At 42.1% G+C, this 15,723-nt stretch overlaps 1 protein-coding gene across 6 annotated transcripts in view; it reads left to right on the plus strand.

Annotated features, from left to right (window-relative positions):
* The window catches only part of ZCCHC17 (zinc finger CCHC-type containing 17), a 61,275-nt gene that overhangs the window by 18,182 nt on the left and 27,370 nt on the right, over positions 1 to 15,723 (plus strand). For all 6 annotated transcript variants that reach the window (XR_006712146.1, XM_045476450.1, XM_045476453.1 and 3 more), the window contains 2 exons: positions 12,176 to 12,276; positions 14,162 to 14,253. Coding sequence is in view for 5 of the 6 variants with exons in the window: in XM_045476450.1 (XP_045332406.1) it covers positions 12,176 to 12,276; positions 14,162 to 14,253 (193 nt within the window). In the remaining variant the exon portion in view is untranslated. The remainder of the gene's footprint in view (positions 1 to 12,175; positions 12,277 to 14,161; positions 14,254 to 15,723) is intronic.

Consider the following 15,723-nt stretch of genomic DNA (forward strand, 5'->3'; position numbering starts at 1 on the left):
CCACTAGTCTACCTTCTTTCTTTATATGTTTGCCTAGTCTGGACATTTCTTATAAGTGGAGTCAGACAACACGTGGTCTTTTATGATTGGCTTCTTTCACTTCGCACTTTTTCAAGATTCCTCCATTCTGAAGCATCAGTACCTTAGTTGTTTTTATTGCCTTTCCAAAATGTGGGATGTAATTAATAACCAGTTCTTCAGCTATCTGATTGGTTGATTCTCTGATGCCAACTGGGTATCCTACAGTTCAATTCAGTTCTGACACTGACTACCCAGAGGTAGCGGCAAACTCAACAGTATTTAAGGGCTCGATCCCATAAGACTCCCCTCACTTCAGATGCCAGTTACAATTATTGAGTCCCCAGGTTACCCACACTTCTGTCAGACTCGGCTACATATTTGCATGTTCCCACACCACCTCCCCAGTTTCAGTAATTTGCCAGAGCAACCCAGAGAACACCAGAAATGTTATACTTACTGTTACAGTTTATGATAAAGGATACAAATGAATAGCCAAATGAGGAAGTACATAGGGTAAGATCCAGAAGGGTCCCAAGTGCAAGAGCCCCTGTTTCGGTGGAGTTGAGGTGTGTATCACCCTCGACCTGTGGATGTATTTGCCAACCCAGAAGCTCTCTAGACCTTATTGTTGAGGTTTTTTGTAGAGGCTCCAATACATAAGCATAATTGATTAAATTATTGGCTTAACTCCATCTCCAGCCCCTCTCTCCTTCCTGGAAGGTAGAGGGTAGGGCTGAAAGTTCCAGCCCTCTCATCACAGGATTGGTTCTGGTGGTTATCAGTCCCCATCTTGAAGCTTTCTAGGGTCCCACTAATAGTCTCCGTATAGCATAAACTTGGGTAATGCTGAAAGGGGCCTATGAATATAACAAGATGCTCCTATGACTCAGGAAATTCCAAGAGCTTATGAGTTCTGTGCCGGGAACCAGAGATAAAGACCAAATGTATATTTCCTATTACACTATAGTATCAGTTCTCAAAATCCTGGCTGCAATAGTGTACTATAGTTTTGCAGAATGTTGCCACTGGAGGAAACTGGGTAAAGGGTACCCAGGATTTTTCTATATCTCCTCTGACTACATGTGAATCTAAAATTCTCCAAATAATTAAATTATTTATTAACGTTTATTCATTTTTGAGAGACAGAGCATGAGTGGGGGAGGAGCAGAGAGAGAGAGGGGGAGACACAGAATCCGAAGCAGGCTCCAGGCTCTCGGCTGTCAGCACAGAGCCCCATGCAGGGCTCGAACCCACGGACCATGAGATCATGACCTGAGCCGAAGTCAGACGCTTCTGAGCCACCCAGGCGCCCCTAAAATTTTCCAAATATTTTTAAAAGTGATTGCATTACACTGTATGTTAACTAACTGGAATTTAAATAAAAACTTTTTAAAAATATCTCTGTTAATACCCAGTTTTGGAAATGGCTATTTCCAACAATAGTTTTACTCACTGTTGGGAACATAAATTGTTACAGATTTTGGCAACACTTATTAACAGTTTTTTATATACAATTTTTTTTTAATTGTAAGAAGAGAGCGTGAGTGGGGGAGGGGCAGGGGGAGAGAGAGAAAGGGGGGGAGAGAGAGAGAGAGAGAGAGAGAGAGAGAGAGAGAGAGAGAGAGAGAGAGAGAGAGAGAGAGAGAGAGAGAGAGAGAATCCTAAGCAGGCTCCATGCTGAGTATGGAGCCAGGAGGGTCAGGGGGTGGGGGGCGTCCCAGGATCCTGGGATCATGACCTGAGCCGAAATCAAGAGTCAGATGCTCAGCCAACCGAGCCACCAGGCACCGCTCCCACTAACATTTTGCTTGCCCTTTGATCCAGCAGCCCCTTAGGGGATTTAGTTTGCAGTGTAGACTTAGATACCTGATGTACATCTGTGCAGTGGACTATGCAGATGATCAGAAAATTGATACTTTGATGCTGGTGCCTTCTTCATTTTACCAGAAAGGATCTGTGAAAAGTGTTGATGGCAACTCCCCGGCACCAGTGCCTGACTGGGAGCTGGTTGTAAGAAGCCCTCTGATTTCAGAGACGCCAAGGTGAGGGCAGGGAAATGCCTCTTAGAGTTGGTGAAACGGGTGCGTCCACTTTCCTGGGATGGTAAGATGTCCAAGCTGAGATGAAAACGCACGCTGCGGCAGAGTTTCCATAGTGTGCCCCGCCCCGCCCCGCCGAAGTTCTACAGCATGTGTCCACGTGCCGATGTCGTTTTTGAACTACTGCATAGGTTTAGAAGGAAGCCTGGAAGCAGCCCCACCAACTGTTGACAACGGTCACCCCCGGAGGGTTCAGTTTGCTAGGGGAGACATGGACACCGAAGAGGGACTTTTACTTTGTGCAATTTCTTAACCCAGAATTTTTCTTGAAAATAAAAAGTCCAACCGCTGATCTTTGGATAATAAAGCCGTGCATCTAGCCTTGGAGACTACTGTGCCATGAATGGCATCGTGGAATTAGAAAGGGCTCCCCGATAGTTTCCAAGCTAGCAGTCAGCAGAGGATAATAAAGTTGCTCATTTTGTGTTGTCTGGGATTTAACGAGAGGACTCATCCCCATCTTTGTAGGCATGCCCCTCTTTTGGTCTGAAGACAGATCTTGTCAGCGTACTCACCATCATTGCAGTATCTACTCACTTGAGCATTTATGTGGCACCCTGGGGACTGTGTGGAGACGAAAGGCCTGACACCTCCCAGCAGTCAGGCTTCAACTCACTTGTGTCCATGCCCTGTCAGGGGATGCCTCTCATTGTCGCTGCCTGCCTACAAGTGGATCTGTTAGTCTGACAGCCGGTGGAGACAAGCCTCAGAGGGAGAGCGCAGGGAGCCAAGTAATTAGGCGGGAAGTCTCTAATCCTGGGCTTTTCTGTGGTTTTGCTGCGTAATTCCAGCAGTTGTATTTCAACTTCCCTGCTCTCAAAAGGAGAAAATCATGAAGTCCCACACCAAAAGGACTGAGCTATAAGATAATTCTGGTCTCCAGATTTTAATGTTCTGATTCAGGAAGGGAGACTCTAACTTGAGTTGTTTTTCTCAGCCTTCTGTTCTCAGAATTTTTGTCCCTACTGAGCTGAAGACCCCTTCCTCGTACTCAGATCTAAACTAGATTTTCCCCTGGCTCATAGTGTTGCCTGCTAGAACGATCTGTGATGATGGAGATGTTCTATATCTGTTTCGATGTGGTTTTCTGACACCAGCTAATTCTCTGGATTCCCACTGCAGGTGTCTTAATTCTGACACTACCTGCTTGGAGTTAGTGTGTCAGATCGCACAAGTTAAAGGGGCTCAGACTCACAAGACTGCCCCTACTTCAGATGCCAGTCGTAAGTCCTGAGCCACCTGTACTTCTAATTGGTGGGCTGTGAAGCAAGGGTTCCCACGACCCCCTCTTCAAGTTTGATCATTTGCTAGAACAGCTCTCAGGACTCAGGGAAACACTGTTTCTTATGTTCCCTGGTTTTATTATAAAGGATACAGTCAGGCCCGGCCAAGGTATGGGGGTGGTGGGGGGCGGGGGTACTCCAAGCTTCTCTGACACAACACCCTCCCAACAAGCTGATATGTTCACTAACCAGGAAGCTCTCTGAGTCTTGTTTTAAGAGTTTTATTGGGCCTCTTCAGCCCCTCTCCCTCTTTCCTGGAGACCAGTGGTCCCAACCCTCTCATCATTTAATCTTCTGGAGACTTGCCCCGTTCAGAGACATCTAGAGCCCCACCTTAAATCACCTCCTTAGCAAAACTCTTCTGTGATCAGAAGGGGCTTATGAATAACAAAAGACTGTCGTATCACTGGAGAAATTCCAAGAGTTATAGGAGTTCTGTGGAGGAATCAGAGACATACACCAAATAAATTTTGGTATTCTGGCACATCTGTGCTGGCCAGTAATGTATCCACTAACTTTTAACTTTGTTTATTTAAAATAATGTTTTAATGTTTATTTTTAAGAGAGAGAGAGAGAGAGACAGACAGTGCGAGCAGGGGGGTGGGGGCAGAGAGAGGGAGACAGAATCCGAAGTAGGCTCCAAGCTCTGAGCTGTCAGCACAAGAGCCCAACCTGGGGCTCAAACTCATAAACTGCGGCATCATGACCTGAGCCAAAGTCAGACCCCTAACTGACTGAGCCACCCAGGTACCCTAACCTTGTTTATTTTAATTAATTTAAATTTAAACTTAAAACAGCAACATGATGGGACACCTGGGTGGCTCAGTCAGTTAAGCATTTGACTTCCGCTCAGGTCATGATCTAGAGGTGCATGAGTTCGAGCCCTGCTTCAGGCTCCACGCTGACTGTCCACAGCCTGCTTGGGATTCTTTCTCTCCCATGCCTCCCCCATTGTTTGTACGTGTCCGCGCTCTCTCTCTCTCTCTCTCAAAATAAGAAATTTTAAAAAGAAAGTGAAATGGAATAAATATTAAAAAAAAAAAACAACAGCAACATGGCTAGCGACTATCGTAGTGTCAGTGCAGCTTTTTATGACGTTCTTTTTTTTCCTACTATCCTTTGCCCCACTAGCATATGAGATTTGGGGATCAGATTGTTCAACATTTTTTCCTAATGTTTATTTATTTTTGAAGGGGAGGGGAGGGACAGAGAGAGAATCCCAAGCAGGCTCAGCCTTGTCAGCATGGAGCCTGACCTGGGGCTCGATCTCCTGAACTGCGAGATCATGACCTGAACTGAAATCAAGAGTCAGATGCTTAACTGACTGAGCCACCCACGCGCCCCCAGCGTTATACTTTTTTTTGTTTGTTTGTTTTTAAGTTTATTTATTGTGTGTGGGAGAGAGGGAGAGAGAACACCAAGCAGGCTCTACACTGTCAGCATGGAGCCCAGCACAGAGCTAAACTCACAAACTGGGAGATCGTAACCTGAGCCAAAACCAGGAGGTGGATACTTAACCAACTGAGCCACCCAGGCGCTTCCCAATGTTACACTTTAAAATGTCCTGCTTATGGTAGAAGCTCAAATATTTTTCGCAATGAAATCATTGTGGCGAATAATTATTGACTTCATTACCTGGCCACTATGTTAGATGTGAACACAGAGATAAGAAATAAGAAAACATAGTCCCTCCTGCCCTACTGTTGGTAGTCTAGAGATACGAACAAATTACAATGTAGCGCAATGATATAAGTGAGGTTGTGGTTATCCACTGAGCTGTGAGATATTCACCTGAGGAATAGTGGCTGTTCAATACATTTTATTAAATGAATACATTCATTCTAGTTCCAGCCCCACCATTTACTGGCTTTTGACTTCAAGTTGCTTTGGACTTGAGCCTTAGTTTCCTTATCTGTGAAATGGGAATGATGTGCCTGTTTTAGAGTTTCTTATCTGTCAGGATCATGTCTTGTCCTTGAATCCACAGTTGCCTGTAATATTGTGGATGTTTTGTATCTATTTGAATGAATTCATGATCCCAACAAGATAAAGGATATGAAAGCACTTTAATTTATGGACTTACATTATAATCATAAACCATTGATTGGAGATAAGTTATTTGAAAATTCTAGAAAGGGAATTCATATCCCCCAAAGATAAAGGAGACCTTTTATTTTGACAGATTTTGGCTGCAGCTGTTTCCTAATGGTTTGTACTTTTCACCTCTTTCCTTTATTGCAAGTGGAAGTTGTGAAAGAAATTAAGGTTGAACAATGCATTTGGGAGAATATTTTCAAGGGAACAATAATAGGCTTACTCCTTTTTTTTCTTTTTAAAGATGGTGATTGAGATGCTAGCTCTTTCCAAGTTGTCAGAATTTTTTTTTTCCTTCTTTTACCAGCATCTACTCAGATGGGATTCATTCTGTTCAAGTGTCATGTTGGGTTTACTGAACATGATGACGGACTTGATATGCCCTTTGGGCATTTATGGCTTCATGTCAGAAATCCAGGCACAGACTACTTCCGAACAACTCCCTTCCATGTAGACTGACAAGCATAGCATACTTGTTTCTGTTCATTTCGGAGCATATGCTAAAGCAGAATTAGATGCGTTTCTACTACCTGTAGATGAGACCATCTTTCTTTCTTTTTTTTTAATTGAAAAGATAGCACAGATCATCAATAATAAATGGAGAAATATCAGTATGCTATAGAAGACCTGACAGACTCATAGTTCTTTTTTTTTTTTAAGCTTATTTATTCATTTTGAAATGAGAGAGAGAGAGAGAAAGAGCATGCTTGCGTGTGTGGGTGAGAGCAGGAGAGGAGCAGAGAGAGGGAGAATCCCAAGCAGGCTCCATGCTCATCACGGAGCCCAGACACGGGGCTCATGACCTGTGAGATCCCATGACCGTGAGATCATGACCTGAGCCAAAGTCAAGAGTCGGCTGCTTAACCCACTGAGCTACTACCCAGGTGCCCCACAGACTCATATTTGAATTGCAGTTCTTTCTTTATCAGCTTTGTGACCTTGGCCAATATGCTTCTACAGTATTTTCTCATGTGAACCTATGTTACAGGGTTGATCAAAGGAGGAAATGAACAAGTGAATATACTGTATATAGTGAGGTATCCAGCATAGGGTGAGGGGACCTCAAGTGTGTTATTTGGTGCCCTCTACTGTATCACTTAATCCAGCTGTTGGTGGCTTATGTGGTTAGCAGTGAAACACCTCCCAAGAATGTAGACTGGCTTCTGAGAATGAAACCTAGTGATGGATTCCCCCACACAGAGGATGGGATTAGCCATGGATAGAAATATACCAGGCAATTGGCTATAAATCTGTGACCAGAGAGATGAGAGCACTCACGACTTTGACAAGAGAATTTGGGTGTGATTCCAGGGAAAAAGGATTGGAATGAAATTATAACTCAGGAGACTGAAATCTAATTGACTATCATTCTATGTAGGGGGAGATTATATGAGCAGGTGGGGGTTGTCAGCCTGGAACATAGTAAAAGAAAGTCCGAGAATCTGAAGATAGCAGTGTTTGTCTTACCTTATTTAGGGCAGAAATGAATCTGATGCCAGGAACTGGAGAGAGATGGGTTCTTTTATGAGGAAGTGATAAGTCCATTAAACTTTTGTGGACTGTAAACCTGTCTTAAAACATTTATCTCCTTTTCTGATTCTGTGTTGAAGCAGTTTCCACTTATCTAATTTTTTAGGTATTTGATACTGGAGCAGTGGTGGGTAGTTTATGAGATGAGAACTAGGAATAAACAAAGTATGTCCTCTGTTGTAAATTGATAAACTGGTGAATTGTGTCTATCCCTGTACCAATCACTAAATTGACAATCTGGTTAATATATTTTAGTACATAAACGTTTGTATGCTGAAGACTCCTACATATATTTGTATCTTCAGTTCATACACATCCTCTGAACTTTGATAGACTTACATATCCAACTGCCCACCTGACATCTGCATTCAAGACCGACAGCTAGACCATTTCCCTTGTTTAATTCACCCCATAAGCTTTTGGTAATAAGCCATTAATGTCTCAACTATAAAAATCCTGCACCTTAGCATAGCTTTTTATATTCCTCTTTAGTCTGAGTCTATATGAGACATAGTTTTATTTTGGTCATAGTACACATATCATTTTTCATTTTGCTTTTAAGATATTTATGATTAAAAATATTGCACGCTGGGGTGCCTGGTTGGCTCAGTCGGTTCAGCGTCGGACTTGGGCTCAGGTCGTGATCCCATGGTTCATGAGTTGAAGCCTCACATGAGGCTCCACGCTGACGGTGCAGAGCCTGCTTGAGATTCTCTCTCTCTCTCTCTCTCTCTCTCTCTCTCTCTGTCTCTGTCTCTGTCTCTCTCAAAATAAACTTAAAAAAATAAAAATACTGCATGCTTACTATAGAAAATTAAGGGGGAAATTTTTTTAAGTTTATTTTTATTTTTTAATGTTTATTTGTTTTTGAGAGAGAGAGTGCAAGTGGGGGAGGGGCAGAGAGAGGGGGACAGAGGATCTGAAGCAGGTTCTGTGCTGACAGCAGAGAGCCTGATGTGGGGCTCGAGCTCACAAATGGTGAGATCATGACCTGAGCCAAAGTCATATGCTTAACTGACTGAGCCACCCAGGGGCCTTAAGTTTATTTAGTTACTTTATTTTATTTATTTATTTTGAGAGAGAGAGAGCGAGAGCACGTGCATGTGGGTGGAGGAGGGGCAGAAAAAGAGAATCACAAGCAGGCCCTGCACCATCACTGTCAGCTATCAGCACAGAGCCCGATGCAGGGCTCAGACTCATGGACCGTGAGATCAGGAGCTGAGCTGAAATCAAGAATTGGGTGCTCAACCAGCTGAGCCACCTAGGCGCCCCAAGGGGGAAAACTTTAAAGGAATTATATGATACCATTACCACACAGAGACAGGTGCTATTAACATTTTGGTATATTTCTTTGTCACATGTACATAAAATTTGACATACTGAGATTAAGATTATACTGTCTATATATACATTGTAGCTTTTTACACTTAGTGAACCTTAAACATTTCTCCATCGTTTAACGTACTTTTGTAAACATTTAAATGACATTATTCTGTCATTCAGATGTACCACATAATTGTTTTAAGTTGTTTTCAGTTTTTCACTACTAATACTTTGAGAAATACCTTATTGAACCAGGAGAGATGCCTGGACCAAAAAATATCCTACTTTGGGATCAGAGGGGAGGACAAATGGTTAGTGCCATTATTTCCTTGTTTGTGGTACAGACCTTCTGTTTTAGGAAAGGGAAAAAAAAATCTCTCAAGTATTATTAGATTCAACATTAATTTCCTTCATAATTTTCATTAACAGAGGAAAGAAGTAAATTTTAACATGAGAGGACAGTTGCAGTCAAAAAAATGTCAAAGGGAAAGGTTTCCCTTTCCTTCAGATCATCTGGATTTCCCCTCTAGACTTCCCAATTAGGCAGCTCTGCCCATTACACCATCATGGGGGAAAAAACACAGCTTCACAAATTTTATCCGATTTGGAGGTTACGTGATGTGTCTAAAATTAAAAACATAAGAACGTATAAGATGTATATAACACATTTTGGAGGCCCCAGGGTTCTTCATAGGCTATCAACCTCCAGAATGAGCCGACATAGGTAGGTGAGACCCAGTGACGGTGGTCAGAGCAAGCAGGGACTTCCAGTAGGAGCTCTAAGCAGAAGCCAGGTGCTTCGAATTACAGGTGTGTGCCTGCCGTGCCGATGACTTTGTGGGCACACACATGTGCAAGACAGCTTGAGAGAGAGAATATAGGCTAATAATTCCCCCAGGAAACTTAAGGAAGGGCAGTCATTTTAGACGTAACTCTTTGACTTACCGGTTTTTTCTCTAGTTTACATTCCTGGTTTATGTTCATTCAAAATAATTGTATATTGTATCTATTTCCCCCAGAATAGAGACAATTTTCTTTATTGAAACACTTGAAAATAAAGAAAAAAATGAACGTGTAATCTTGTACACTAGTATAATCGTTGTTACAGCATTTTGGATCATTCTGACTTTTAAAATCTTTTTGAAGCATTTGTAGTCATACTGTATACAATTTTGTGTTGTATTTTGTTATTTACATGGGAAAATGCTGGTTGTTCTCAGTGCTCGACACAGAGTCGGCAATCAGATGTTTGCTTACTAAAGAATGAATTATGGATTGGGGCGCCTGGGTGGCGCAGTCGGTTAAGCGTCCGACTTCAGCCAGGTCACGATCTCCCGGTCCGGGAGTTCGAGCCCCGCATCAGGCTCTGGGCTGATGGCTCAGAGCCTGGAGCCTGTTTCCGATTCTGTGTCTCCCTCTCTCTCTGCCCCTCCCCCGTTCATGCTCTGTCTCTCTCTGTCCCAAAAATAAATAAAGGTTGAAAAAAAAAAAAATTTAAAAAAAAAAGAATGAATTATGGATATATTTTTACATCATCTTTTGAGCAACATTTTTAATGGACCATTCAATGGCTGTACCCCAGTTGACTTAACCATTGCTCTGTTGTTGAATATTAGGTTGTTTCTAATTTTTTTGTCTTATAAATACATGAGTATTTTCTTGTCACTTTTCCTGATGCATATCACTTTTTCTGTGTATATGATTACTTCCTTTGGACAGATTCCCAGAAGTGATTATGGGTCAAATTAATTTAGTCAAAACTCTTGGTTGCAAGGGACAGAAACAGTTGAGAAGTGTTTTGACTCTTCCCATTGGGATGTGCAGGATAAATCTGGCTTCCCTAGGGCTCTATCAGGTGCTGAGATTACACCCTGAGGGCTTGGTCTCTTACCTTTGGTCACATCTTGCCACCTTGTGGTTAATATGGGCATTGGTAAATTTTTGTAGTTCGTAATCCCAACATCCTGAAAAAGATGAATTGATTTAGCTAATGTCTCGTGTCTATCCCTGAACCAATCAATTACTGTGGCTAGCTGGGTGAGGCATCTTGATTGACTAAACTTGTGTCATGTGTCCATAGTTGGGGGTTGTGTCAGCTTCAAGCAAATCACATGAACTGACCAGATTTATTTTAGAAAGCAGGGAAGGTGATGTTGATTAATGCCTTAATAATTTTTTCCATAAAAATCTGAAGTTGATCTCAGAGGCATGAGTTCCAGCTCCACATTGGGTGTAGAGATTATAAATAAATAAAAACTTTTTAAAAATCTGAAATTGTCTAACAACAAAAAAAAAGAAAATAGGGAAGGTGGTTCTCCCAGGAAAGGAGTTTGGACAGACAGGAAAAGGATATCTATTACAAATATTTTATTAAATTATTTAATGACTATTATTTAACTTTTAATTTTTTTAATGTTTATTTTTGAGAGAGAGTACGTGCACACTCGCGTATGAGTGGGAGAGGGGCAGAGAGAGAGGGAGACAGAGGATCTGAAGCAGGCTCTGCATTAACAGCAGAGAGCCCGTTGTAGGGCTTGAACTCACAAACCGTGAGATCAGGACCTGAGCCAAAGTTGGACGCTTAACCACCTGAGCCATCCAGGTGCCCCTAACTTTTAACAAATTTCATTAAATATTTTTACCACTCTTGATAGCGATTGCTAAATGATTTCTAAAATTTTATACTAGCCCTAGCAATATTTCTTAACTTGACTATGCTCTCACCAGTGGGTATTGTTATTTTCTAAATATTTTGCTAATTTAATAGGTTAAAAATAGCACCTTGTTTAGATTTTCTTTTTTCACTTATTTCTCATAATTATTTTCCATAATTGTAAATTAAATAGCTGCTTACTTTTCCATTTGGTTGATTTACCATGGTTTACCAAGCTAATCATTTAGGTTGCCTTATATAGGTTTTTAAAAACTTTTCTAGATAATAATACTGCAGGTATTTTTCTCTACCCATAGGTCTTTTGCCTTTATTGGGTTTTTTCTTTTGGAAAAATTCTAATGATGATATTCGTGCATCAAAGGTAAAAACATCTTGATGCCCTTGCTTTCAGAGACTTTCATTGACTTGTGTTTTTACTAGTGTAAGTGTGGTTATTGTATCACATGTTTGCTAACATTGAGCATTATTTTTTTAATTTATTTTTAAAAATATATATTTAAAAAAATTTTTTTTAACGTTTATTTATTTTTGAGACAGAGAGAGACAGAGCATGAACGGGGGAGGGTCAGAGAGAGAGGGAGACACAGAATCAGAAACAGGCTCCAGGCTCTGAGCCGTCAGCCCAGAGCCTGACTCGGGGCTCGAACTCACGGACCGCGAGATCGTGACCTGAGCCGAAGTCGGCCGCTCAACTGACTGAGCCGCCCAGGCGCCCCAAAAATGTATATTTTTGAGAGAGAAAGAGAGAGTGTGTGTGTGTGTGTGTGTGCGTGCGTGCAAGACAGGGAGTGTGTGTGTGTGCATGCAAGTCGGGGAGGGGCAGAGAGAGAGAGGACAGAAGATCCAAAGCGGGCTCTGTGCTGACAACAGACAGCTCAATGTGGGACTCAAACTCAAAAACCTCGAGATCATGACCTGAGCTGAGATTGGACGCTTAACCGACTGAGCCACTCAAGCGCCCCTGAGCATTATTTTTAAAGAATATTTGTTGATCAGCTACAAAACATGATCCCACATCGTCTTAATTTAAAGTTTTAAATTAACAGACATTTTGCAATGAATTCTCCACTCCCGTTTTCTCCTTACCTTGTTATTTAGAGTATAAATACCAGATATACCCTGTGCTTTACTTCATTTCCTCTTGTGCCCAGGTTTGGTCCATCGAACTCACATGTCCTCCTGTCGCGTGGATAAGCCCTCTGAGATAGTAGATGTCGGGGACAAAGTGTGGGTGAAGCTTATTGGCCGAGAGGTAAGGTTCTGTGCAACTTTCATGTGGTGAGAAGGAATGAAGAAAAACTAGGGGCAAGATGGTGAATGTGTATATGTTATTAACTGTGGCTGATGATCTTATTTTTGAATTCTGTCCTGAACTGAAACCTCCTGGCCCGCTGTCCTGTAAACTCAGAAGGAACGTGGTATAAACTATAATAAGAGTGGTGCAATAAGTACACATTTATAAGACTTTCCTCCCTGAAGTTTATCCAAGTGTCCAGTGGCAAGAAAAAATAAAAAAAAAAAAACAGAAAAGAAAAGAACCAAAAAGAGAGAAGGCAGCTTAATTGCTGGGACGAGTCTTTATCAAACTTCAGAGAACAGCTGCCAGGTACACTTCATTTTGGACCCAAACAAGGGCAGACACAGAGTTTACCATTATTGATCCTAATACTTGGCACCATGCAGTGTGAGGGAAGTGAGAAAAGTCTGAAGGACCCTGTTAACAGCAACTCCCTTGAGGGCATGTGGGCTGCGGGTGTGGGCAGCCTACAGGAGAAATGTGATCAGACGCTGAGACCTCCACCAGAGAACGGCCAGGGCAGGTAGGGCTGAAAGAGACGCCATTCAATAATGTTTGAGTGCTTTCATGTACTAGTCTGAGGGATATAAGAGCGAAGCAGACATAGGTGACATCAGCTGTTATGGAGCTTATACAGAATGTAACTGGAAGACACAAACATTAAAATGAGCAAGCATATGTATAAAATCATTGTAAGTTAGGGGTGCCTGGGTGGCTTAGGATCTGAGCCCTCTTCAGATCCTCTGTTCCACCGCCGCCCCTCCCCTGCTTGCACGTGTGTGCTCTCTCTGTCTCTCAAATAAATATAAACATTTTTTTAAAAATTGGAAGTTCTAATAAGTGCTGTAATGGGCTCAGGCAGCGTCAGAGGTAGATTTAGTGGTCAGGCACAGGCTGTCTGAGGAAATGACACATGAGCTGAGACCTAAAGGAAAAGGCAGTGGCCACATGAGAAGCTGGGATAAGCATGTTCTAGGCCAGGAGAGCAGCTGATGCAAAGACCCTGAAATGGAGAAGGGCTGCAAGGGTTGGAGGGAGCAAAAGAAGACCAATGTGGCTAACAATCACCTTCCTGTTTAAAAATGCTCTAAAATTGGGGCGCCTGGGTGGCGCAGTCGGTTAAGCGTCCGACTTCAGCCAGGTCGCGATCTTGCGGTCCGTGAGTTCGAGCCCCGCGTCGGGCTCTGGGCTGATGGCTCAGAGCCTGGAGCCTGTTTCCGATTCTGTGTCTCCCTCTCTCTCTGCCCCTCCCCCGTTCATGCTCTGTCTCTCTCTGTCCCAAAAATAAATAAACGTTGAAGAAAAAAAAAAAAATTTAAAAATGCTCTAAAAATCAATAAATAAAAATTTTTAAAAAAGAAAGAAAAGAAAGAAAAGAAAAAAGAAAAGAGAAAAGGAAAAGAAAAGAAAAGAAAAAGAAAAGAATGATGCTCTAGACCAAGTCCAAAGGAGGATCTAGTCTAGTCTGGAATGTTTCAGAAACCCATTCTGGGCTCATGGATCTCTGAACTAATCATTATGCTGAACTTGAAAAATGGCTTTTATTTTTCTGCCTGGCTACCTCCACAGGCCTTGAATTTCTGAGCAGCCATTTCTGTCTTTCCTCCCCAGAGGAACAAAAATAAGGTAAAAACTACTTCCTACAGTTATTCTGCCACAAGATCTATTTATTCTCATTAGTACTCCCAGTGCTAGGTCCCAGTACAGGACCTCAACCATTAGAGGAGCTCAGTGTTTGTTATGATGATAAAAGCTTTGATTCTTAGTTTGATAATTGTAGATCAGCAGTCTAAATGATGTACTCTTAACTTTTGGTGACTTTGCCTTTTGTCTTTTACAGATGAAAAATGATAGGATAAAAGTATCCCTCTCCATGAAAGTCGTCAACCAAGGGACTGGGAAAGACCTTGACCCCAACAACGTTATCATTGAGTAGGTAAAAGGTTTGGAAAGGCTAGAATCCTTCTGCTTCTCAAACTAAAGAATGCTGTAGTGAATCAGACTGACCTGGGAACTCTACCATATATAGTCTCTGATATTGAGGAGTTAGGTAGCCTTGGTGATATTTGGATTTAGAGGTCTGAAGTGTAGGTCACACTGTGCTGTGTAGAGTTCGAGGATGGAATGCTAACATGCCAAGCTCCTAGCCCAGAAGTGCTCCATCAGTGGTTTTGTTTCCTTCCCCTTATTCTTTCTGCATTAGCCCTTTAACCAGTCAGCCAACAAGCATTCATGAAGCACCTGTTCCTTGTGTCCTAGCACTGGGGCTCAAAGAAGACAGAGACCATGTGGGAGGGTAGGGTAATCTAGAAGCAACACATCTTGGGATAACTGTGTTCTGAACACCACATCTTAGTTTTATTGGCTCTTCGGACCTTTCATTTAGGAATGGAAGATTTGCTATCCATGTAGGCTAATGTCTGGTGATACAAGGGAATTTGCTATCTCTCTCAAAGTCTTTCCTGAATATATGCCAGTGGGATTTCTGATTAGAGGTTCCTAGTTCCCTAAGGTTCCCTGAAGGGTTTATGAACTGTTTCCAGTATTTCAGAAAGCCAGCCAAATCATGCATTTACCTTCAGGTTAACCATACGTTAGAGCACCTGGGTGGTTCAGTTGGTTGAATGTCTGACTCTTGATTTTGGCTCAGGTCCTGATCCTAGGGTTGTGGGATCGAGCCCTGCATCAGGCTCTGCGCTGATCTTGGCGCCTACTTGGGATTCTCTCTCTCTCTTCCTCTGCCTCTCTACCCCACTCGCACACACGCTCTCTCTAAAGAAAAAAAAACATTATTTTATTGCTTTTGATATTGTTAAAATAGCACATTGTTTATCTCAGGCTAATCGGGTGCTCAGTGGAGTTATGTTATTAATTTAAAAAATAAGAAAAAAATAAATGTTTGTGTGGGATCTTGGTGGGGAAAAGTTTGGAAACCTGTGTTTATAGTTCTAAGCAAAATCAGTTTGATGTTTATTTTGGAGGGAGAGACACACACAGAGCACGAGTGGGGGAGGGGCAGAAAGAGAGGGAGACACAGAATCTGAAGCAGGCTCCACGCTCTAAGCTGTCCGCACAGAGCCCCATGTGGGGCTTGAACTCACGAACTATGAGATCATGACCTGAGCTGAAGTCAGATGCTTAACCAACTGAGCCACCCACCCACACGTCCCATAAGCAAAATCAGTTTGGATAAATAAGAATTTTACCTAAAAGGGAAGGAATTGATTTTTATTGGATACATACTATGTGCTGGGCATTATGCAAGGCAGTTTACATACATTTGTGTATCTGATTCTCATAATAATCTCCAGATGGGTATTATCTTCATTTTACTTTTTATTCCTAGTTGTGGGGCGGGGGGGGAGGTTTTTTTTTGGAAGATTTTATTTTTAAGCAATCTCC

Source organism: Leopardus geoffroyi, chromosome C1, assembly GCF_018350155.1.
Source record: "Leopardus geoffroyi isolate Oge1 chromosome C1, O.geoffroyi_Oge1_pat1.0, whole genome shotgun sequence".
NCBI lineage: Eukaryota > Metazoa > Chordata > Mammalia > Carnivora > Felidae > Leopardus > Leopardus geoffroyi.